Here is a 26191-nt window from a genome sequence, read left to right on the forward strand (position 1 = left end):
AAGGGAATGAGGACGAGGAGGACCAAAGAACAGTGAAGGAATCTGAGAGACTCTGAGAAACTGAGGGGAAGGAGATGGGAGTGACAGGCTGATGATTCCTTCGTGCAAGAGAAAAATCCAAGGCCTGAGACAGTTGCAGCTGCCAAGAGAGCTAAAAGCCCATTTACATCTGCATCTTTTGAAAGACTGATCAGTCTCAGGGGTGGAATGATCAGCGCTACCTTCAATGCAAACTAGAAAGCAGGAAACAGAAAAGAAAGAAAAAGGGACAAGGCTAACCCAGAGACATGCAGCTCCCTCTATTCCTGGTCTTGGCACCCACTGAACTGTTAAGCCCCCTGAAGTTTGCTTTCTGAGCAAGATAGAGTGAGAAAAGCACAGGATTTAGAGCCAAATCCTGGTTCTTCTCTGTGTGACCCTGGGCAAGTTCCTATGCCTCTCTGAACTTTGGTTTCACATCTACATCTCTTTATAGGGAAGCTATGGTGAGGATTTAAGGACAATATTTGCACAGTCCTGAGGGTTAGTCCTGGCATGGTGTCGATGCTCAAAAATGGGAATTCCTTTCCCTCAGGTCCAGGGTTGGTATCGGAAAGAGGGAGGGAGGGGTAGGGGTCCCTCCCAGTTGTCTAGGTGATTCATGACTCCATTTTGCAGGCTGTGCCAGGCCTGCAGGGATAGTCCCCAGATGCTTTGGCCCAAGGAAGCAAATGAGGGTACCATGCTGTCGTTCATACCAGGACACCTCTATAGGGAAACACAGAGTTCCTGGTACTCTGTTGATGAGGACTGCCGTTTTCCAAGCCTTGAATTTGCTTTTCTAATGTTATAATGTAGTCGAGAGAACTCTAAACAAAGGATGTGTCAGGTGCTTGTGCTACGTCTCTTTGGCCATTGCCTGTTCTTTCAAGTTAGGGGGTGGGCGGCCTGAGTGTGGATAAGGTCAACTTTTCTAATATCACACACACCAATTCTAGGTTTCTTTCAACCAATATTTTCCTCCAACTTGATCATTGTACATTTGAATGTCTAGTTTGGAAAATTTGTCAAAATAGCAGCTTAGCTAGCCAGAAGAGCTAAAACGAGAAAGACTGGTGGTGCCAAATGCTTGCAAGGATGTGGAGCGCCCAGACATCTCTTGCATTGTTGGATGGAATGTGGTAAACCTTCCTGTGTCTAGCTCACGCTCCAGCAGTCTCACTCCTGGGTCTATGCCTAGACAGGGTGTATGCGTAGGTCACTGCATATACACAGGGTCTGTGCATGGGTCACCGCATATACATAGGGTATATGCACGGGCCACTACATATACACAAGGTATGTGATTAGGTCACCACAGAGACACAGGGTATAATGCGTGGGTCACCAATGGAAATGCAAACATGTGCTCATAAGAAGATCTTGTTCTTAGTAGCTTTATTCATAAGGGTCAAAAATTAGAAGCCTGGGTGCACCTCAATAGAATGAATGTGCTAAAGGTGGTATATTCATATAACGTGATACTCTACAGCAACAAAAAAAAAATGTACCGTTGCTATACACGACCATTTGTCTAAGTCTCAGAAACGTGCTGCTGAGTGAGAGAAGCTTTACACAACCAAGTTCATACTGAAGGGTTGCATTTAGATCAAGTTTCAGGACAGGAAAAGGAATGGATGACAGAAAAAAATCAGAACAGCAGTTGCTTCCGACGAGGTGGATGGAGAGTGGTGGAAGGGTATGAGGGAACTTTCTGGGTGATGGTAACATTCTGTACCTTGATACGGGTCTGGATGATGGATGCATGATGGATCACATTAAATAGGATATATGCGTGGGTCACTGCATATACACAGGGTATATGCAAAGGGCACTGCATTACCCTGGGTATCTGCATAGACCACTGCATATACACAAGGTATGTGATTTAGGTCACCTCATCTATACAGCGTATGTGCATGGGTCACCGCATGACACAGTATGTGCATGGGTCACTGCATAAACACAGGGTATATGCAAAGGTCACTGCATGTATACAAGGTATGTGATTAGGTCACCACATATACACAGGGTTTATGCGTGGGTCACTGCATTACACAGGTTGTGTGCATGGATCACTGCGCATACACAGGGTATGTGCATGGGTCATTGCATATACACAAGATATATGCAAAGGTCACTGCATATACACAAGGTATGTGATTGGGTCACCACATATACACAGGGTATATGCATGGGTCACCACATATACAAGGTATGTGCATGGGTCACTGCATAAACACAAGGTATATGCAAAGGTCACTGCATATATACAAGGTATGTGATAAGGTCACCACATATACACAGGGTATATGCGTGGGTCACTGCATTACACAGGGTGTGTGCATGGATCGCTGCATATACATAGGGTATGTGCATGGGTCACCACATATAAATAGGTTATATGCGTTGATTACTCTATAAACACAAGCATATGCAAATGATTTGGATTTGTGCATTGGAGAGCTGTAAATTTTACCCCAGAAAGAAAAGAACTGTACAGATATTAAACAATGGTATGCAAATAGAAGTGTTTTGGTGAGGAAAGCATATTGATGTATACAAAACTTACTTTTAAATGCATCAGAAATATGGACTGGCAATTAAGTAGAGGGATGACTAGATGGAAAGATATATGATAATGTATACAAAATTTCAATTGTGGAATCTAGGTGGTAGAAACATAGGTGTTTGCCCCACAACTCTGATAACTTTATGTTTGAAAAATGTTGTAACAAAATCACAGAAAAAAAAGAGCCCAGATTGGGAAGTGGCAGGCCGCTGATTAGCTAAAGCAGTTTATTTTGCTTTTTCATGCTATAAGAGCCATTTATGGCATTGTAGTTAAGTAACTCGCTTCTAAAATTAAATTTAAATGATATTGTAAAAAGTTAACAAAAGCAGTACTTAGCTAAAAGGTCTCTTGGCCAGATCCCCGGCTTCCCAAAAGCCCTTTTCAGGTTGAGCTTTTGCTCAGACTTCTGAGGCAGACATCCCAGATTGGGGTGGGGCACATAGTGCTCTCTGGGCCTTCCAGATTCTGGGTGGAACCTTAGGAATGGACTGCCAGCTCTGAGCTTGGCCCACAGTCAGACCCTTTCTCTCACGGATGACCTCATTCTGGCACCAGGGACACTGGGAAGCAAAAAAGGGAACACAGTCTCCTAAACCGTTTCATTCAGAAATCCTTCATGGGAGACATGGGCATCATCTTGCTACAGTGTTGCACCTGCCAACTCAGGAGCCTGAGAAATGAATTCTCAGAGGACTGGCATTTTGGCAAGCGTGACCCAGAAATTTGAGTTCCTTCATTCTCTTGGAAGGGCCCTTGGGTTGGGGAAGAGTCTCCCTTGAGTTGTTCTCTGGCAGTGATCCAAATCTTTCTCTTGCTCCCAAGCTCTCATGTTTCCTCTATCTGTTAAAGGAAGCAGAGGATGGGGGGGAGTCACTGGGCGGGCTCAGGCTGGTAAGACAAGTAGTGCTGTGATTTTCATGAGGACTGGGATCAGATCCTCCACTACATTCACCTCTCTCACTATCGTGCAAAGGCCACGAGCATTTCCCCTCCAGAGTCTTCCTGGCAATGAACCTCAGGCAGCCTGCACTCATCATCCTGATGGGAAGACGGCAGGCCACCTCCAGCCCAAGCACATGGCCTCTCCAGGCATGTCTAGGTCACAGCAGCTGAGAAACTATAGGAATGGCTACATCCTTAAATCTCCCTGGGGAAGGCTTTGTCCCGCCATTTGACAGAAGCAGGGCAGGGATAGAGAACATCCCCTAAGCCACCTTTGAAAAGGGCAAGTCCAGAGAGGGCAGCCTGACTGCAAGGCATTTGGAATCTTATTGTTTTATGGCTGTTACAGGCTGAGTATTTGTGTCCCCTCAAAACCCATATGTTGAAAACCTAACCCCCCATATGAGGGTATTAGGAAGTAGGGCCTTTGGGAAAAAATTAGGTGTAGATGAGGTCATGAGGGTAGAGCTCACACAATGAGATTAGTGTCCTTATGAGAAGAGAAAAAGAGTTTGCCCTCCCAGGATACAGCAAGAAGGTGGCCTTCTGCAAGCCAGGAAGAGAGCCCTCACTAATAACTCAACCATGGCGCCCTGATTTTGGACTTTCGTCCTCTAGAACTGTGAGAGATACGTTTCTGCTGTTTATGCCATCCAGTCTATGGAATCGTGTTTATGGCAACCTGAACTAATTAAGATACTGATATTGCCTGAGCCCACGGGTTCGAGACCCGTCCGGGCAACTTGGCGAGACCTCATCTCTACAATAAATGAAAAAAAAAAGTTAGCCTGATGTAGTAGCGCGCGCCTGTCGTTCCAGCTACTTGGAAGCCTGAGGCGGAAGGATCTCTGGAGCCCAGCAGGTTGAGGCTGCGGTGGCCGGGAGCGGCCACTGCACTCCAGTCTGGGCGACAGAGTGAGACTCCAACTCAAAAAAAAAAAAAAAAAAAAAGATACTGATATTGATGCCAAACGCATCTATCATCAGATGGGCTGCATTTTAGGAGAGTGTCTATCTTCGTGGTATGGTCTCACAGCACACTCCTGGATATTGTGTTGCTGTAACAACCAGACTCAGATGAGTCTTTCTAGCAGCATGTCACCTTGGAAGATGTCAGGCCATTGAGCAAGATTTGTCCGAGGGCAGGAATGGCATCCTGTGTTCTTGTGGTATGGAGAGGCAGCTGAATTAACCTGGTGATCTCTGCCTAACCTCCTTTTCCCCATGTGGGAACCCTGCCGCCACATTATAATTATCTTCATTAAGTTTTCCTCTAGTGCAGTTATCTCCATCAGATTTTCTTCTGGCAGTCCTCTTTTGAGCCTCCTGTGTTAGCCACAACTACCAGCCCAAAGAATTATCCAAAAGGAAGCCCTAGCTGTGTGTGGTGGCTCACGCCTATAATCCCAGCACTTTGTGAGGCTGAGAAGAGAGAATTGCTTGAGCTCAGGAGTTTGAGACCAGCCTGGGCAGCATAGCAAGACCTCATCTCTCCAAAAACATCAAAAAAATTAGCCAAGCATGGTAGCATGTGTCACTGTAGTCCCAGCTACTCAGGAAGCTGGGGCATACGAATCCTTTGAGCCCCAGAGATTCAGGCTGCAGTGAGGCATGATCACTGCACTCCAGCCTGGGTGACAGAGTGAGATCCTGACAGAAAAAAAACAAGGAAGCCCCGAGACCCTGGCCACCCTACCACCAATGACCCAGTGTCAACAGTGTGTGTGTTTTTGGCTGTGGTGTCACCACCTCTTGGGTTAGCCTGTGATTTGTGTCACCAGGGTTGCAGCTTGTTCACCATGTGGGGACTCATGTAACCAGTGCTCCAAGGGGCACTGGCCCACGGGAGTAGGAGGAAGGAGATAGTGGGTGCCCGTCCTAGAGAAGGCAGCGCTTCAAGCTCCGTCAGTACCATCTCTCTTTCCATAGACACTGTGGTGTGGTAGCTGTTTTCCCAAGTGTCTTCTACCAGACAGATGTTTTAAGCTGTGATGAAGGGAACGAGTAACAGTCATGACTCCTGGTATATTTTCTCCTAATTGACTCCTGGCTATTGGATGGTCCTGGAGAGTCTGCCTTTCTAGGACTCAGATTTGTATAGAGCGAATGGTGAGTAAAACAAATATTGTTCAAGCTCCTGCTTTAAGAATCAAAAGGCACAATCTTGGAACTGGTCCCCATGGGGTATGCTTTCAATTCACAGCATAGGGCACAAAACCACTTGAGACACGGTTGAATTTTTGTGAATAGATGATTAAAAAAAAATTGGCACTTGCCAATGAATATGGATTGCTTGGTTTTTAAGAGTCAAAAGTACCTCAGGAATTTTGCCTTGATAAGAGCTTTGGTTTTTAAGAGAGGCTATTTGATTAATGAACTCATTCAAAAGCATCTGTATCTTCCTCACTGAGAATAATTAAGGTAAGGTTTACTTTTCAAACTCTGAAGGCTTAATGAGCAACAGTGTCTGGTGTCAAGCCACCTCTGTGGACAAGTGCTTTTAGTTGCAGTTAAGGAACTCTGGCGGTCTAGTACAGTAACTTTGTCACTCAAATTGGACCATAATTGCAAATCACAAAGACAGTTCTGCCTGTTGTAGTGTAGTTGCTTTATTTCTATGTCTTTATCTATTTGACTCCCATACTCAGAATACATACGAAGAAGATGGAAGACAGATCCTGTTCAATCAATGTCACATAGTTCGTATTGTTCAGATTTCTCAAACTTACGAGCAAGTGACATCAGTGATTTTATTTCCAGGACAGTATGTATCTCTGAGATCACTTTATTCTCAGAGTATCAAGACAAAATAATATGCAACTCAAGGTGACAAATTAATTTTCCTCTATTATCGCCTCATTTTCCAAACCACATGAATAAGAACAGCATTTTACTCTGAAATGCCCAACTGGTTGTTTAAATCATTTGTTTGAAACACAAAGATTGGTATTTCTTTTCACTTGCCTTATTGCTAATTTTTGATGTTTCCAAAGTCACTGACTTAATAAAGATAAATAAAACGTCTTATTGCTACATATTTCCAAGTAGCACTTACTACCTCTTGGTCAAGTGAGGAGGCCAATACGAGCACCCCAAAGCGTGGTGTCCTAAGTCACAACCAAAGTGAATTCAACTGTAGTGATTCTAAATGGATATCCCTCATTAGATCAGGGATAAATCCAGGCTTTCTGGAGCTTAAAATTAATACAATTCTAAGAATCCTTCTTGGGGGAAAAAAAAAGTACAGAATTACAAATATAAAATTAGGGTGAAACTTAAGCTTCATTAGCTTCATGGTAAATTCAGGTCTGAATTAGACCAATTAAAACTCCACAAATTGGCTGGGTGCAGTGGCTCAAGCCTGTAATCCCAGCACTTTGGGAGGCTAAGTCGAGAGGATTGCCTGAGCCTGCGGGTTTGAGACCAGCCTGGGCAACATGGTAGACCTTGTCTCTACAATTAAAAAAAAAAAATTAACCGAGTGTGGTAGTGCACACCTGTAGTTCCAGCTACTTGAAAGGCTGAGACAGAAGGATTGCCTGAGCCCAGCACGTTGATGCTGGGGTGGCTGTGAGTGTGCCACTGCACTCCAGCCTGGGCGACAGAGTGAGACTCCAACTCAAAAAAAACCCAAAAAGCCAAATAAAACAAAAAGTAAAAAAAACTCCACAAGTTGGAAATAACTTTAATTACTTTTTCAGTATTTAATCATGTCAAGTACTGAAAATATTCAAAGTGCTTTGATGCCTGATAGTTCTTAACAATAAAAGGCTGCTGAAATGCTTGAAATATTTTATAACATAATGAATTGTAGCAGTGGTAACTGAAATTCTGATTATGTGTCTTTTCAGTTCATAAAAATTTAGAAAAAAGTAAAATAACAAGCAAATGGATAATGATAACACTAAGACAGTAGCCAAGAGAACTTAAAGCTGATAAGGAAATAAGTTTTTAAAGTTTTGATTGAAATAGAATAGATTTCTATAAACCAAGGTATCCAAATGGTTGTTTAACTCATTCATTTGAAATTAGAACAATTATAAGACATTATAAGACAGCCAGGTATGTGGTGCTTCTTTGGCTTATTTACTTATTCATTTGTCTCTATAGTTGTTATAGCTTTTTCTAACACTTGTTAAAATAAACATAAACTAGTAAAGTCAAATAATGCTTGGCATTATTGTGAAGTTATTTAACTTTAATAAAACCACCTGAAACCACTATATGTATGAGAATCATCTGAGGAAAGCACAGAAGAGTCCAGACAGAGGGAGAACCCGACACAAAGGCTGGCGAATGAAACAACATGCTTTATCTTGAAAAGTGCAAGTCACTTGGAGTGGAAGGAGGGGCAGAGAATGACAAGGGATAAGACAGAAAGAAAGGCAGGAACCAGGTAGCAAAGAGTTTGGTTTGCTTGGCAGAAGATGGACTGCCTGAGCAGTATCAGGGAACCAATGAAGAACATGTGGGGAGAGCCAGGATGAGATTTGTGTTTTTGAACCCTCCATCTAGTGGCTACGTGTAGAGTGGCTTGGAGGACAAGGAGACCGAAGGCAGGAAAGCTGCTGCCACAGCCCCGTCGGAGGTGGAGAGGAAGAGGTGGATCCGATAGTAGGGGAAAAGGTCAAAAGAATTTAGTCAGCCTTGGCCATCAGAGGATGAAGATGGGCCGGGCCTCATTCTCTGTGGTAGCCACCGAACTGAACTGAGTTTCAAGAAAAACAAAATGATCAGCAAGGTCACATAGTGTTGGGAGCCAGCCTTGGAGGCCCACCTGATGGACAGGGTCACAACATGCCTCAAAAAGATGGAGTTCAATGGGGTCTGGGAGTGACGGTGAAGTTTGCCAGTGGACTTTCAGTGGAATGGTGGGAGGAGTATGGAGGACTGTTGGGAGTGGAGGTCCCTTTCTGCCCAGTGAGGAGGGAGTGAGAGGCAGGCTGGTGGGGAAGCGGCAGAAACTGGAGGGTCATGCAGGCATGAGGGCTCCTTTTTGAGAGAGGAGGCATCCAGACTGACTTGCATGCAGGAGAGTAGCCCAAAGAATTGGACACATTAAAAGCTGCTAACGTGGAGGATGGTTCAATGAAGCAAGCTCCCTGAGAATATGGAAAGGGACGAAATCCAGAGAGTATGGGGGCATGAGAATGTGGCGAAACTAGAACCTTTGTACACTGTGGGTGGGCCTATCAGGTGGTGCAGCTACTGTGAAAAACAGTTTGGAAGCTCATCAAAAAAGTTAAGCATAGAATGACTGTATGAGCCAGCAATATCACCCAAAAGAATTGAAACGAGGGACTCAGACTCAAACAGATACTTGTACTTGTGCAGTGGTCACTGCAGCATTCCTCGCAATAAGCAAAGATGGAAACAACCCAAGCGTCTACAAGCAGATGAACAGATAAACACAGTGTAGTATATACATACAATGGAATATACCATAGAAAGGAATAAAGTTCTGACATGTGTCACAATATGGATAAACCTTGAAAACATGCTTAGTGGAGTAAACTAGATAAAAATTGTATAATTTCACTTACATGGAATATTTAAAACAGGCAAATTCATAGAGACACAAAGTAGAGAGGAGGTTACCAGGGGCTGGGGGAAGCCGGGAGTTATTAATAAATGAGTGTAGAGTTTCTGTTTGAAATGATGGAGGAGTTTTTTGAATAAACAATTGCAATGATTATATAACACTGTAAATGTAACCAATGCTACTGTATACTTAAAAATGGTTAAAACTGTGTATTTCATGGTATATGCATTTATCACAATAGATTATTCTCGGGGGGAGTCAGAGTCTCAGTCGGTTGCCCAAGCTGTAGTGTAATGGCATGCTCACAGCTACCACATTCTTGACCAGCTGGCCCCAGATGATCCTTCTGCCTTAGCCTTCCAAGTAGCTGGAACTACAGGCTACTTGTGCACCCCTATGCCCACCTAATTTTTTGATTTATTGAAGAGGCAAGGTCTCCCCCAAGTTGCCCTAGCTAGTCTCAAACCCCTGGCTCAGGCAATCTTCTTGCCTCCACCACCCAAAGTGCTGGGGTTATAGACATGAACCACCACACCTAGCCCACAATAAAATTTTAGAAATGTAATGCCACCCATATTATATATGATAGTTCAGTTTGCTCAATAAAGTATTTAAGCATTGTTTTTTAAAAATATAAAGGAATTAGCACTAAGCGAGGCAGGGATCTCTTCCTCTGAGTTGAGGGCATAGATGAGGATGTGTACAGACATAACTAAAATCACCCTTGTGTGATTATGTGTGTTAATTTTATGTTATCTTGACTGGGCTAAGGGATGCCCAGATAGCTGGTAAAGCATTACTTCTGGGTGTGTCTGTAAGGGTGTTTGTGGGAGAGTTTAGCATTTGAATCAGTATTTTGAGTGAAGAAGTTGATCCTCACCAGTGTGGATGGGCATGATGGCCTTAGAAGCCAAACAAAAAAGGTTAGAGGAAGGACAAGTCACTCTCTCTGTTTGGGCTGGGACATCCATCTTCTCTGCTCCAAGATATCAGAACCTGGCCTTCAGACTCTGACTGGGACTTCCACCATCAGACCCGCCCTGTCCTCCAATTCTCAGGCCTTCGGACTCAGACTGAATGACCCCACTGGCTTTCCTGGTCTCCCAGTGTGCAGCTTGGTTATATCTAACCATCATTCTTTTGGGTCTATTTCTCTGGAGAATCTTGACTAACACACCTGTTTTCAGGGACATGAGGAGAGCTCCGGACAGCCTCTATTTCCTTTGTTAAACAAGAGGCAAGCTCCTCTTCTTGGAGTAGAGAGGGATGGGTAGGGTGTACTAAGGAACAAGAGGAAAGCAGTGAAGGTTAAGAATGGCCACCAAGCCGGGCTTGGTGGCTCAGCCTGTAATCCCACGCCTTCAGGAGGCTGAGGTGAGTGGCTTGCCTGAGCCTGTGGGTTCGAGACCCGCCTGGGCAGGCGAGACCTCATCTCTACAATAAATAAAAAAATTAGCCGGGCATGGTAGCGCGCCTGTAGTCCCAGCTACTTGGAAGGCTGAGGCGGAAGGATCGCCGGAGCCCAGCAGGTCAAGGCTGCGGTGGCCAGGAGCGGCCACTGCACTCCAGTCTGGGCGACAGAGTGAGACTCCGACTCAAAAAAATAAAAATAAAAATAAAAAAAAGAATGGCCACCAAGCAGAAAGAGAGAGGGAGGTGACCAGAGATAAGCAAAAGAACTGGTGAGGTATTCTAGTGACTGGCTGAGATTGGTTCACTGCAAATGTATAGTGTTTCATCTTCACAGTTTCTTGATTTTTTTTTTGCCAGCTGCACTAGGTATAGGAGTTAGAGAAACTGGTTTGCTGGACTCCTCCTGAATGGGGAGTCTGTGGGATGGGCACAGGGTAAGGCTAATAGCTTCAGAGGACTACTTTAGAGAACTAATGAAAGAATGGCTCCCATGGTCAACCATGGGGTCAGACTTGGTGCAAAAGAGGAGTCTGAAGGGGATGAGTAACTCTGCAGAAAATGGAGTTGAAGTGAAAAAATGGGTTTAATGAGAATGAGGAATCCTGGCTCGGTGGCTTAGCCTGTAATCCCAGCACTTTGGGAGGCTGAGGCGAGTGGATTGCCTGAGCCCGCGGGTTCAAGATCAACCCTGGGCAACTTGGCGAGACCTCATCTCTACAATAAATTTGAAAAAAAAATAGCCAGGCATGGTAGCACACGCCTATAGTTCCAGCTACTTGGAAGGCTGAGGCAGAAGGATTGCCGGAGCCCAGCAGGTCGACACTGGAGTGGCCATTGCACTCCAGCCTGGGCGACAGAGTGAGACTCCAACTTAAAAAAAAAAAGAGAGAGAGTGAGGAGTGAGACATAGAACAGGATATCAGACTTTCAGTGTTGCTTTCAGTAGGACTCTTCTGATTGACAACATTATAGAAGGTTCTAAAAGTGAAGGTGAAATTATAGAAATGGTTGGTGTATTTGAGTAAACTAACTGATATCACAAGTAGATGGAAACATGTATAATGTATAATGACTTAATTATTGTAGATGTATTTTATTTTTATTTTTTAGAGACAGGATCTCACTCTGTTTCTCAGGCTGGAGTGCATTGTTGCAGTCATAGCTCACTGCAGTCTCAAACTCCTGGACTTAAGCAATCCTCCCACTCAACCTCCAAAGTAGCTAGGACTACAGGTGCATGCCACCACACCCGGCTAATTTATTTTTATTTTTATTTTTATTTTATTAAGAGACAAGGTTTTACTATGTTGCTTAAACTGGTCTTGAATATCTGGGCTAAAGCAATCCTCCTGCCTCATCCTCCCAAGTAACGGGGTTATAGGCTCAAGCCACCATGCCCAGCTGATAGAAGTTTGTTTCTTGTTCATACAAATAGTCCAAAGTAGTTTGAAGGATGGTCTGCTCCACTGTAATTCAAAGACCCAGGTCAATGGAAACACTGTCATCTTCAACAGACAGCTTTCAAGGTCATCTGGGCATTGATAACCAGTTAGTTTAAGAGAAAAGAGCAAGGAGGAGCCTGCACAGATTGTTTTATAGGCCAGGCCTAAAAGAGGTGTGTATCATCCTTTTACATGTCATGAGCCAGAGTGTAGTCACCTGACCACACCAAGTCATAAGGAAGCCTGGGAAATGTGTAGTTGTATGTCCTGGTAAAAGAGCAATCAGTAGGTCCTGCCACACTGGAGCTTTACTGCCATTTTAAAAAAGCATTTGTTGTTTTGATGCTGCAACTTACCTTAGTTCTTAAGTTCAGAGATACATTTTAAAAAGACTAACATTAAAAAAATAAACTGGCCAGGCTCGGTGGCTCAGCCTATAATCCCAGTGCTTTGGGAGGCCGAGGTGAGTGGATTGCCTGAGTCCCCGGGTTCGAGAGCCGCCTGGGCAACTTGGTGAGACCTCATCTCTACAATAAATCAAAAGTCATCCGGGCATGGTAGCGCGCGCCTATAGTTCCAGCTACTTGGAAGGCTGAGGCAGAAGGATCGCCGGAGCCCAGCAGGTCGAGGCTGCGGTGCCCAGGAGCAGCCACTGCACCCATCTGCGTGACAGAGTGAGACTCCAACTCAAAAATAAATAAATAAATAAATAAAATAAAATAAACTGAAGAAGACTTACCTGACAATACATAGAAAGGTCTTCACTTCTAATTCTGTTTTCGAAATCTGTTCTTTTTTTTTTTAAATCTGCCTAGTTTTATCTCTGTGATCTAGTTTCATTATTGGATGAAATGAGTTTTATTCATTTTCCTTCCTCAGAAATGTGTACAAGATTTTTTTAATACAGCCCATTTACCACCCACCTCATTCCAGCAGCAAATATTAAATATCACTGGGCAATATCGCGATATCCACAGAGTCACTGAAAGCACAAGCCCTCACCATGGGAGAAATGAATTGTGTGTCTGATTTAAGTACAAGATTCATTTTGCTTGTGGCCGTTATTTTAACAAATGAGGTAACAACTTTTTAGCCATACACATAGTTTCTCTCTGTTAACCAGCTACCTAGTGTTGATTTTTAAATAAGGTGGCGCTTCCCCAATGGGCCTATTGTCCACCCCCAATTTCCCACCAATGGGAGGGCAAGGCAAGCCTAGTCATCAGCTGAGTCATTGACTGAGAAGGCTGATCTCATTGTGACTCCACCCACAATGAGCTGTGGGGGTGGGGTGGGGTGGGGGCATGCAGAAAATCCATACACCAAAGAGGAATTTCTCCCCAGAGGAGACTTTGCCCCAAGAGCCATGTGATAAGATTCAAAGGGTCTTGGCATCCCCTTGACTAGTTCACCGTCTTCCTTTCCAACATTATATGGAAACTCTTCAGAAAATAGACTGTCTTGGTGGGAAAAGGTCGTTTAAAGAAACATGGTAAACTACTACAAAGTATTAGGGGTGCCTCAAAATGCATCCTCTTCCGAAATTAAGAAGGCTTATCACCAGTTAGCTCTACGGGTACACCCAGACAAGAACCCAGAGAACAAGGAGGAAGCGGAGGAGAAATTCAAACAAGTAGCAGAAGCCTATGAGGTCTTGTCTGATGCCAAGAAACGAAATGACTATGACAAATCCAGGAGCTGCACTAAAAGGGAAAATAGAGGAGATGGAAGAGACAAAAGACATTTGGAGGAGGAATTGTGCTTTGAGAGGCCACACCATGTCTTTCAGAATGTGTGTGAAGATGAAGACCTCTTCTCAGGAGATTATTTTTCTGTTGGCCACATGGGTAGAGCCAGGAGACTCCACTCTTCCTTCTTTGATGTGACTCCCATATTGGACACAGGATTTTCCACGTTTGTATCTCTGGGCTCTAGGTCCAGCCCCCCTCCCTCTGAGACATTTGTACCCTTTGTAAGCAGTGGCATGGGAACCTTCAGACTGGTCACCACTTGTAGCCAGAGAGTGAATGGCAAGAGAGTTGTTACAAAGAAAGTGCTCGAAAATGTGAGGGGGAAGATTGAAGTGGAAAACGAAAGACTGTTTCCTCGGATTCCTCGACCTCGTTGGTAAGGAGTTGCTGCTGTGTTCTTTAACGGTGAGACTTACTTTTTTGATGCTTATCAAAGATGAAATGGAATCTAAGAGCGTGTTGAATTGGGATGGACACCTTAGCCCAAACCTCTCATTGCACAGAGGAGGGGAATTGTGGACCATGTGTCGACGTGAGAAACTAGTAAGCAGCAGAGTAGAGCATCTAGCGCGAGTCTTGTGATTCCAGAGACCACCCCAGATAAGGCCTTCTGAGTCAACTGTGGAATGGACTCTGAATGTTTTTCCTGCCCTAGTTTGTGATTAGCCAGTTGCCTCTTTCTTCACGGCTACTCTTTTTCTCTTTCTAGCCTCTTTCGTCTTTGCTTCCTCTCTTCCCCCCTCATCTTATGTCTTCCTATAAATTTCTCATCACTAGGCTCAATTCAGGCGAATGGATTCATGATGGCAGGGAGAAAGAATGAAAGTACATGGATTAAGATCTTTATATGCATTCTATTTATTTTATTTTATTTTTTCAAGAGATGGGATCTTGCTATGTTGCCCAGGCTGGCCTCAAACTTCTGGGTGCCAGCGATCCTCCCACCTCAGCCTCCCAAGCAGCTGGGACTACAGATGCTTACCACCATACCCAGCTTTTATATGCCTTTTAAAAATAGGTAGCATTTATTGAGTGCTCAGTAGATGTCAGGAGTTCCACTTCATGTGTTATCTTAATAATCCTTTCAGCCGGGCTCGGTGGCTCAGCCTGTAATCCCATGCTTTGGGAGGCTGAGGTGAGTGAATCGCCTGAGCCCGTGGGTTCGAGACCCGCCTGGGCAACTTGGTGAGCCCTCATCTCTACAATAAATCAAAAATGAGCCGGGTGTGGTAGCGCACGCCTGTAGTTCCAGCTACTTGGAAGGCTGAGGTGGAAGGATCGCTGGAGTCCGGCAGGTCGAGGCTGCGGTGGCCGGGAGCGGCCACTGCACTCCGGTCTGGGCGACAGAGTGAGACTTCGACTCAAAAAAATAATAATAATAATAATCCTTTCAACAGTGAAATACAGTACTTGCTTTCTCCCCATCATATAGATAAGAAATTGAGCCTTAAAAAGATGAAGTAACATGCCCCAGGCCCTACCTAATAAGCAACAAAATAGTGTCTTCATCTAAAGCACATGCTCTTCTACTGGGCTGTAACATCTATGGTTCCTGCTCATTTATTTTTCAGTCTAGGGCCTTGCCCTCATTGGAAGTTTAAACCTATATATCTAAAGCATATTTCACTGCACGAGTACTTGCTGGAACTTGTTAAGTATGCAAACATTTTGTGTTGCGTTGCCCAATAGGAACCTGTAGGTTACTTTTATATGAAGATAGAATCTATATAAAAAGTTTCACTGAAGCTAACGATGATTATCTGTTAACATAGAATTCCCAAGATGAAGCTGGGCTCGGTGGCTCAGCCTGTAATCCCACGCCTTGGGAGGCTGAGGTGAGTAAATTGCCTGAGCCCGTGGGTTCGAGACCCGCCCGGGCAACTTGGTGAGACCTCATCTCTACAATAAATAACAAAACTAGCCGGCTGTGGTAGCGCGCGCCTGTAGTTCCAGCTACTCGGAAGGCTGAGGTGGAAGGATCGCTGGAGCCCAGCAGGTCGAGGCTGTGGTGGCCGGGAGCGGCCACTGCACTCCAGTCTGGGTGACAGAGTGAGACTCCAACTCAAAAAAAAAAAAGAATTCCCAAGATGTGAATTAGCTTTTTGTTTTGGATTTAATAGTGATATACATGCAAAGTCTTGGTTTGTTCTGTTTAGCTTAGCTGGAGCTGGTCACACTCCAACCCCTTCATTTATGTTAATAAACAGACTGAGTTCCACAGGAATTGTTCCTCATGGAAAGTTACTCACAGAGTCTGCATTAGAACCTCTGTCTTCCAATTTCCAGTCTCAAGCTCATTCTTGTATACCATGCCGATTGGCAAAATTTAGATTTCGTTTGCATCGCAGACATAGAAGTTATGTAACAAATTATTAGCTTTCTTAAGAGATTTTCCTGTGTGTGCAGTTTTTTGAGACAAACATTTTACACAGTCTTTGAACTTTTTAATCTCAGCGAATATTCTGAGCCTAAACAGGACTATTGCCTAAATCTCTCTGGCAAAAGGTAGCACATTTGCAGAAGGGAAGCAGAAGGTGTATTTGGAATCAGAACACATCCCATTTCTTTCAAAACCTGTAAATTTCCACTTGGTAGTCATTGAGAATCTCCTACATGTCAGGTACTGCGCATCCGTCATTTCTAATCACCATAGTCCTTCAGGGGTTTAATTCCATTTTACAAGTAAGAAAACTGAGGCTCACAGAAGTTGAGTCCCTTACCAGGGGGCCCAGAATAAGTTGTGGAGATAGGATTCAGACAGCAATTTGCCTAAGCTGAAGCTTCGTTTCCATTGTGCTGTGTTTCACCCTTACTCATCTGAGCTGCTCTTGTCATGGTTTAAGAGGAAAGTTTAGTTGTGTGTATGAATTAACTATATTTGTCTCAACATTTCTAAAATGAGGATTTCCAGATGGAGCTTTCTTTTACCAGCCCTGGTCTGAGGTGAACTGCAATGTGTCTACTGAACAAAGGGAAAATCAGATTGGAGCACGAAACGTGATTTTTCTACTTTGTCTTAAGTAAAATTCAAATTTCAGCATTTTTCACAGACATGCTTGGCTTTTGACAGAAATGCTGAGTTGTAGAAGGACTTTTTTGCCAGCAAAGATTTTTTAAAAAAATTCATTTTGAGTCAAGGAAGTTTTCTTGTTGTGTAGAAATGAGAGCAGTGTCATTTCTTCCTGATGCCTGTTTAAAATGTGTAGTAAGTTAAGTGTAAGCACACAGCAGCAAAGGAGGGCAGGAAGGACTCTGCTGTTTGGTGAAGTATTCTGAGTCAATATCGATCTCCGTGCACAAGACAGAACAAGAGCTTTGAGGTAACCTCTAACTCAGACTGCTGTGACCTCGTGGTGTCTTCAGCACTCCGCTGTGGTTTCCAGTGGCCAAAATCTCCTCTGCCTTCTAACTCTCAGACTTACAGGTTTCACTAATGGGCAATTTTTAGGACATCTAATTGTCAAAATAGGTAGAAAAGTACGTTAGGATTGGAGAGTTCATTCTTGTGTCTTTAAATAAATTTTTACCCCTGCCCTATCAACCAACTGTTTTTTTTTGCATGTTAGGGTTTTGAATAGTTGTCTCTCACAAAGTAAAGAGAGACATTTTGTGCTCTAACAGCCGAAAAAATCAAGATTTCCAATACTCAAAAACACCATAGACCAGTTAGAAGCGATTCCTTGCTCAGCTCTGGTTCACTCTAGATGAAGTGAGGACCAGGGTCCTGTCGAGAATGATGAACAGGATGATTACAAGTGATTGTATAGCTCACTGCTCAGGGAGCATTTGCAAGAGCAGTTTCTCATGGAGTCCTGTCAGAAACCCCACCGAGTGAGAAACGAGAAGGAAGGGGCTTGGCCTAAGGTCACAAAGTGGGTGTTTCTTCAAGCATCCAGCCTGGTGCTGTTTCGCCCACACTCTCAGGCACTCAGAGCACATTTTCTTCACAGCCTGTCAGGTACACGAGAGAGCTGGAGGAATGGCCACCCTGGGGATGATGTAGGAGGGAGTCACAGTTTCATGAAGTTGCAGTTACACATTGTGTCCCTTGTCTGTCGGTCAGCAGGGGAGGTAGGTACAGAAGAGTGTGGGTAAGAAATGTCAGCATTCACCAACCATGAACAGCCGGTGCAGTTCTTCATCCCATGTCTCCTGAGAGCCAGCTCAAGTTCTTAAGAGACAAAAAGTTCCCACCATAAACAATGACAAAAATAAGGTGTTGTTCAGCATTCTTCTCAGTGCTTCCTTTCCAAAAGTTTCAAACCACATTATATATTTGGGGTCCTCATCTCTTTCAAGAGGATCCTGTTTTTATTTCACCCGAAAGCTCTGCAGTCTACAAAATACCTGAAGTGCAGTGTGCTTGGTTGTGTGCACGAGGGTGTGGAGCATGGATTCTGGGCAGAATGGAGAAGGGATTTTCAGCTGTCAGGCCACTACCCCGCACTATCTTGTTTGGAATTTTGAGGATTCATTGAGAGGGAGTGTGGTGGAGGCCCTCAACATGGAACGGTTGTTTTAAATGGCAGGAAAGTCTCCCAGAGAGGGAGTCATTTTTCTAATGCCCCTTGTTTGCAATTGACTAGGCTCCTGGAAACCTAAAGACTCTAGCCCCCACTGAGCCATCTAAAAAGTACATTGAAGTGTCAAGCGAAGCAGATGGAATTATAAAAAGACCATTGGCTTTGGTTGTAGGTAGATGAGAGTTCAAATCCTATGACTGCCTTTCTTAACTTCTCGATCTTAGGTGGGTTAAGTTCTTGCTTGATCCTTTGTTTGCCTGTAGGATAAAGATTTTATCTCTGCTCATTCTAATCTACAGAGTTGTTTTAGAAATTAAGTGCACAGAAAATCTTGCATAAACTTGAATATATTTAATAAATGGAAAGTGTCATGATTCCTTTCAGAAGCAACATCTTTGATCCTTAAAGGATACATGCTCTAAGCTTACCATCAGCTTTTTAGAATGTGATGTTTGTGATGTGATCTTGAAAACAAGATCAGCTGTGGATTTTGTTTAATCCCCAGACATGAAAGAGAGAAGATAAATATAGAAGATTCCACGTTATTTTTCCCTTTTGGCAAGTACTAAAAAAGTAATGTTTTTAGCTGAGAGACAATTGGTATGACTTTTATCTTTGAACTCTCTTTTTCCTTTGTTATTCCTGAGCTTTTTGAACTTACATGTTGGCTTGACCTTCTGCTTCCATTATAGGAAATTGATGGAAAATCCCTGCTATTGATGACCAGAAATGATGTGCTGACAGGACTTCAGTTAAAATTGGGGCCTGCTCTGAAAATCTACGAGTATCATGTAAAGCCTCTACAGACAAAGCATTTAAAGAACAACTCTTCATAGTACAGCCAAATTGGGGTCTCGGACCCCAAAAAGTTACATAATGACATAATTCAGTTTCATGTGATGAAACTTTGTAAACGAATACATACATGTGTATATGTAAAGAGTTTCAATCGAATGAAACGTTATCCTATTGGATAGACTAGGCAATTCGTCGGCTGACCTGAATCCAACCAGGAGGAGCAAGGACAGGCTGTGCACAAGATGGTTTTCCTTGTGGAATGTGTTAGATAGAGTGTTCTTGGATGTACGTAGACACTCCTCCCCACAAAGCCTCTGAAATCATAAGGGTTTCTTTATTTCTTCTTAGATTGCATTCCCAAAATCCTTTAAGAAAAAAAGAATTTAATAGAATGAACACCTTCTGGTTACAAACTTAAGAAGAATAAAAACAATAACATGGGGAGAAGGAGAAAAGAGAAAGGGATTGCTGTCTCCCTTGAATTCCTCTGCTCCTTAGAGCTTGTGTTACTTGGATGGAATTGCCAAAACCCTTTTTTATAGAGGGTCCTCCACTTGACCTTATTAAGGTTTTATTGGGATGTGCTGCCATGTTTGACAAGAACATGCATCATGGCCCCTTCAGGAGCAGAATTGTAGCTCTGAAAAGAGAAACTCTGTTGTGTACTGAGGATGTCCATCCATATTCAGCCAGCTTTCACGGGGGTTAATGGTATTTTCTGCAAAGATTTGCTTTCACATCGGTTCTTTGTTTCTGAAGAAAGCATTTTTTTACTTTATGGTTTGTATTTATAATAATTTGTTTCTGAAGAAATTTGCCAAGAGTTAAAGGTCAAAAAGCCTTGTTACTAGCACAGAATATTTTTATATATATTCCTTCATGATGGTGTGATATTTTTTTAATTGTCCTATGCTTTGTTTGATTCCTGGGTTGAGTAAATGTTTTTAAGAACTTGAAAAAGTGAGCTCGCAACATCTCTGTTCAAAGAGACATTTGTTCAAACTCTGTGTGTCAATGCCTTGTTGAATTGGTGCTTTGTGGTTGCAATAAAGTATTGCTTCAGTTTACTCCCAGTGTATCTTTGATCTTTTTTGTTTGGTTGCTTCTTCAGTTGGGATTAAGGATTAAGGTCTCCTGGAAACCAGGGAGAGAAAAATTGAGCGATGGAGGGGGAGAGGATTTAGATGTAGAAATTATGTAACTCTATATGTGGAATTATCTTCTTTTATAAACTAAATCATCCATGTAGAGGTTGCTTCCTCTCTTACCCCAACCCAACAACCAATTTTAGGTTTTATTTTAGCCAAATATTTCTTTTTTTATTTGCTGTAGGCCAGTGGAAGTCATGATTTTTTGTTGTTGTTGAAATTCTCATGAAATTCAACTGACCTTTCCCTTCAGTCAAAAGCTCACCTTTCTACACACAAAATTGCAGAGTTGGGGGCCTCTGAATTGCCCTCTTCCTCCTCCTCAAGTTAAGAGTTCTTGTTTCAGAGAGTGTCATAATTCAGCCCCCTGTGGAGATAATTTCTCTAAAGAACAGAGAGTCTGAAGGTGAGTGAAAAACAGGAATCTATATAGATAGTAGGTGGGGTTCAAAAATGCATTCCAATTAACTGTGGTGTTTATGGAGTCTCTGAAATTTAAGGGATGCCTTGTGTTGCACTGTCAGTGGCGAAGGGGGTTACTCAAGAGACATTTTCGATCCCCAAGTTCCCACAGTCTACCTGAGGCAGGAAACACAAGAAGGCAGAAGGTAGGTAAGTGCTATGAGGAGTGTCAGAGAGACAAAGGGTGAGAACTGAGATGTGGATGGAAAAGAAGGGATTTCTGGATCAAGGAGAAGGAAGATGAAAAGAGGACCTTGATGAAAACCTTTCTGAAGATGCTTCCCACAGTAAAATGGTCATGCTGTTTGGTCCCCTCTACCTCGAAGGTATTTCTAAGGCTTGGATCTATGCACCCACCTGACACCTCTGTATTCCTCTGGCTGTAAGTGATAGGAGCTCTGTCCTCCATCCCCACCAATTAGTGTAAACAAGATAGATACCTACTTCCCTCTCATATTCGTAAACGTTCAGATGAGCAACCAGGGATGGTATGGCCCTCCCTAATATTAGGGACGCAGGTTTCTACTATGGTTTTGTTTTATCATGCATGCAGCTTTCTACTATGGTTTTGTTTTATCATGCATGCATGATATCCATCCCTAGAATCATCTCATAGTTAGTTCAGCCTTTGCCATCACCACTTGAATTCCAACCAGTGTGGGGAAGAAAGGGGAAAAGGAATAAGCCTTCTTCCTTTAAGGATACTTCCAAGACATTCTTCATACTGCTGAATTCTGTCACATGGCCATACCTAAGCTGCAAGGAAGCTTGAAAGATTTCTTCTTTTTCTTGGAAACCGTAGGCCCAACTAAAATTCAAAGTTCTGTTCTATAGCTAAAAGGGGGAGGGCTATTGAGAGATAACTTGCCACCGTCAGAACAAATGACACTAAAACAGTGTCTCTAGCTGTATTTCTCTCCAGATTTGAATTTGAGTTCAACTCAGTCAACGAAACTTCAGACCTGGACTACTCTGTAAATACTTGGGGGGGGGGGGGGAGCAGGCAGGAGGGATGGGAGGGACAAATTGAAAAGCAAACAGAAAAGTATAAACTCATTCCTCAGCCTCTGATGAGAGCTCAGGCAAAATTTGCAAGTTAAAGATAGCCTGCCTTCCTTACACCCAGAATAAAGACCTACCGCCTTGGCAATGACAAGGTGATTTCATCTCCCCTCCATTTAGGGGAAGAGCACTGTGATCAAAATAGGCCAGAAGAAGTTGGACATACTTGATACTCAGCGGGTAGGCAGCCTTTGACCCCAGACAGCTGGAAAAACCAGAGACATCTGATTCCTGTTCAGATCACACTGGATTTCTGTTAGCGTGATCTGGGTCTGTGGTGAGTAGCAAATGCGTGTGCTGTGTGGAGAAGCACAAACACACGTGGGAATGGGCATGCCCTGATGCCAATATGTTTTATGGCAAAGGTTTGTATGAGAATTGATTCATGTAGTATGTGATTCTTCTCAACCAGAGAGGCACACAGGATATCAGAATCACAAGGAATTCAAGAAAGTAGTTCACCTCCCCCTCCCGCCCCACATTCAAACATCTGATTCAGACCCGGAAGGAAATGGAATGAATGGATTTAATTAAAGGCAAGGTCGCAAACTAGTCACTTTTCAGTGGAATCTAGACTGACATGTTTTCCTTTGGCCTGTACAGTGTGCATGTGTTTTTTAAACCACACTTGCTCTTCTGGTGAGGCCAAAAGCTCTGAGTTGTTACAGTCTCTTCCACTCCCTAACGTCTTACAACCAGCGACTTCACACTTGAACATCAACTGTCTGGCTTCTGAAGGCAACTGAGTTTCAGACGCACCCCCCCATTCCCCTCCCGCCCCCCACCAACCTCATACCTCATCTAAAGCCAAAAACACACAGACAGCCTCCATAGCGTAAGAAACTGGAAATTCCAAGTCAACTGAGTTAAAAACAAGCTAGCGTATTGCATTGGAATGTGCGGCATATTTGAGCATCATCTCTGATACTTAGTGGGCATGATTAGTACAAAGAGAAAAAGGATAATTAATGTCAGTCTTTTTATTCTGGCCTCAACAGATATCCCACATGAATACAGGTTTTTGTCCCTCTGAGATAAGCATCTGCTGTCAGGGGCACACACTGTCCTTCAATGGTATTAGTGAAATATCTCTTTGGGGGAATTTAATTTGCAAAAGCATCATGACCCAAGTTGTCCAACCACTCTCATATTTTTTGGAAGCCAAATGCAAAAAGTACTTAGTGGTGATGATTCATCTGCCTTTGATGGTCCTTACAAATGAGATCTGCAGGGGTCAGATCTGGGCCCAGAGCCATTAAGTATTCTCTGGAATGATTTGGAGGATGAAGTTAAATGTTCAAAAAGCTGAGGACCGATATGCCTCTTAAGAGAAAACTTGTTATTTCTGCTCCTAAACCAGGAACAGAAGCCACAGGAAGGAGAGCGCGAGCCATGGATGCATTAATGAACAGCTTGTTAGTGTCATGCTGTAGCTCTATAGGCAATTAAGTAGTCTGGGTACTATTTCTGGTCAGCCAAGGCTGTACTATACAGAGATGAAGAGATCTAAATGATCCAAGTTCATTCGGTGAGTGTGACTGTCTTATGGCTTAGCATCACTTGTAAGCAGCGAGCCTCAAGGAAGAGCTGTGTCTAACCTAGCACCGGACCAGAATAATGGAGGTTACTGTGGGTGAAGTGAGTTGATGTCTTTTCACCGGTTAGGTAAGTTTGGTTCTGTACGATGGTCTTTAGGGAGAAATCAGGAAAACTAGAGATGCCTGGCCTTCTCTAAAGAGGAAATGTGCCCCCTTTACCACACAAGTGCAGAACCAATCCATCACCTCTATCATAGCAGATGTAGGCAAAAATGAGTCAAGGTGTAAATAATGCCGAACATCCTCATCACCTGTGGAGGATGCCTGGCCCAGCCAGCTCTACAACCACCCAGATAAGGAGAAATATGCTGCAGGATGGTTTATGCTGTCACCTGGGCACCATACATGGGACATCTTTGGTCTCAGAAGTTAGAGACTTTAAGCTTCCAGCAAAGGGAAGTAAAACAGTCAAGGAAAGTTTTGTCATGACAGCCTACAGCTCTGTCATCTGTGGATATATTGATGACAACATTTCCCAGGCTAAATGTAGCCTTTCTGAATCCAAAGCAGCAGAGGCATTCAGTAAATTGTGTCACATATCACTTTTCAGTGGATTATATTATATGCTGGGAAATACCTTTCATAATTAGTGTTTGGGACAGTACCCTCTCTTCTATGCCAGAACCCAATGGCACCAGTTGAGATACACAGTAAGTGGTAGATAGAAGCACTGGGTAGTAGGCACTGGGGTTGCACCAGGTAGACCTGAACTTGAATCCAACACCACCAAGCACTTGACAAGGGAACTTGGAGAGACTGGATGGCTCCTCCTAGCCTCGGATCCTTCATTTCTTCTCTAGTGCAGACCCAGAGACAGAGCAGAGCAGTGCCAGCCTAGTGCTGTCCAATAGAAATATAATAAACTAATTAAATAATAATTGTAACTAAATAATTGAATCAGTAACTGAATTAGTGGAATAATTAAATTCTACTAATAGAATTTAAAAATTTCTAGTAGTCACATTTTAAAAAGAGAACAAGGAGAAATAATTCACCGTCCTGTTTAAGCCACTATATCCCCAAATATTTTCATTTTAATATGAAATCAATATAAACATTATTCATAATATACTTTACAATTTTTAAAAATTTGTCTTTGAAATCTGATGTGTATTTTATATTCACAGCACATTTCAGGGAGACAGTGTAGCTCAACCACATCATTCAGGATGAGTTTTTGTTGAAACCCCAAATAGCAGTAACTTCAACAAGATAGAATTTGTCTGTCAGGCACATGAGGTTGAGGGTAGGTAAGAAGTGCTGGTGTGGCTGTTTCAATCGTGGTGGGTCTTCTCACACGTTGCTTCACCATTCTCACACAGAGCTTTTGATGTGGTCTCACGTGGCTTCTTGGGCTTCAGTTATCACAGCTGAATTCAGCCAAGAAGTGAAAAGGGGCACCTGCCCAAGAAGCTGCTGGTACTACATCGCTGACATCCCTTTATCAAGAAATAGTCATTTGACCATCCCTAGCCGTAGGGAGGTTGGGATGGTAGTCTTCATTTCAGGAGGCCAAGCAGCCAACTAAACAAGGGCAGAGTGAGGATGGACTCTGTGGGGAAACCAGCAGTGCTTCTGCAATGTCAACCTCATAAGCTTGATGGGGGATTGAACGGCGTACACTGTCCAGTCGTGGGTCTTACATGAAAAGTGCATTAAAGAGATGGGTTTATGACGATGATCTCACTCCAGTTCAAGCCCAGTACAGTCACAGAATTAATAAATGTATGCTACCTAAATACTACTCATCTGATGTATCCTAATATTGCTTTTTTTTAAAAAAAAGTACAATTATTTTCTTAGGTCTGCAGATATTAGGTGATTCTAGATGCTTTGTCTTCATAAGGGCACATAAGCTTTAAAAGAAAAACTTGCATTATTTAAGCTCCTTGAAAAATTGTTATGCTGAGTTAAGGGAAATGTGCTGAGCAAAAAATGCATGTAAGTTTTTATTGGTCCCTAAAGACCTGGAGAAGTGAGTCTGAGACATCGGCGACTTTTTAATGTACCCTGTCCTCAATCCAAAAGGAGCCCTCGATGACATTCCAGTGGTTTTGTAAGACTCATGAAAGAGAGACCTGTGATACCTTTGTGATTTTAAAGAAGGTGTGTGGGGGTCAAAAACAAACAGCAAAAATATAAAAAATTAAGTAATTAAATTGAAAAAAATCTGAGTGGAGCAACATTCATTAATTTGAGCCGATTAGGTTGACACCAGTCTGCTTAATTGTCTATTTGGGCAGATTTCTAGAATGGATTTTTAATGCTAAGGTCACTCCTAGCCACCAGAATGCCTGTAGGTTATTCATTGGCCTTGGGTATGGTGTCCCTGCAGAATGCAGAGTAAGCTCGCACTGGCCTAATCCGCACAGAGTTAAAAAGGGAAATTGTGGTGTTTAGGAATTCAGAGTGGAGGAGGAAGAAAGTACTGGTCGGAAGTCCTTGTACAAAGGTCTCTCTCCTTCCCTCCCTCTTTGTCTCCCTCCCTCCCTCCCTCCCTCCCTCTCTATCTCTGACGGGGTTTCACTCTGTCACCCAGGCTGAAGTGCAGTGGCCCAATCACAGCTCACCACAGTCTCAAACTCCAGGGCTCAGATGATCCTCCTGCCTCAGCCTCACAAGTAGCTGGGACTACAGGCATGCGCCACTATACCAGCTGATTTTTCTATTTTTTGTAGAGATGGGGGGTCTCGCTTTGTTGCCCAGGCTGGTGTCGAACTCCTAGCCTCAATCAGTCCTGCCACCTCAGCCTCCCAAATTGCTGGGATTACAGGTGAGCCTCCATGCCCTGCCCGCTCCCCTGACAGCTCACATCTCTCACTTCAGTTGCCACCCATCTAAAATGAACAGATCCAACTAGAAGATTATTTAAGCACTCCATGTCTACGATTTGCTAAAAATGCAATGATCTGAGTTA

At 43.3% G+C, this 26191-nt stretch overlaps 1 protein-coding gene across 3 annotated transcripts in view; it reads left to right on the forward strand.

The window, feature by feature from the left end:
• Nucleotides 1-20071, forward strand: part of SAMD13 (sterile alpha motif domain containing 13) — a 49304-nt gene extending 29233 nt beyond the window's left edge. For all 3 annotated transcript variants that reach the window (XM_008064787.1, XM_021715921.1, XM_021715922.1), the window contains exon 4: nucleotides 18899-20071. In XM_008064787.1, coding sequence (XP_008062978.1) covers nucleotides 18899-19042 — 144 coding nt within the window. In that variant the 3' untranslated portion in view covers nucleotides 19043-20071. The remainder of the gene's footprint in view (nucleotides 1-18898) is intronic.
• Nucleotides 20072-26191: the final 6120 nt, after the last annotated feature.

This window comes from Carlito syrichta, unplaced genomic scaffold (assembly GCF_000164805.1).
Source record: "Carlito syrichta isolate Samal-C Ts95f unplaced genomic scaffold, Tarsius_syrichta-2.0.1 Scaffold308051, whole genome shotgun sequence".
In the NCBI taxonomy this organism is placed as follows: domain Eukaryota; kingdom Metazoa; phylum Chordata; class Mammalia; order Primates; family Tarsiidae; genus Carlito; species Carlito syrichta.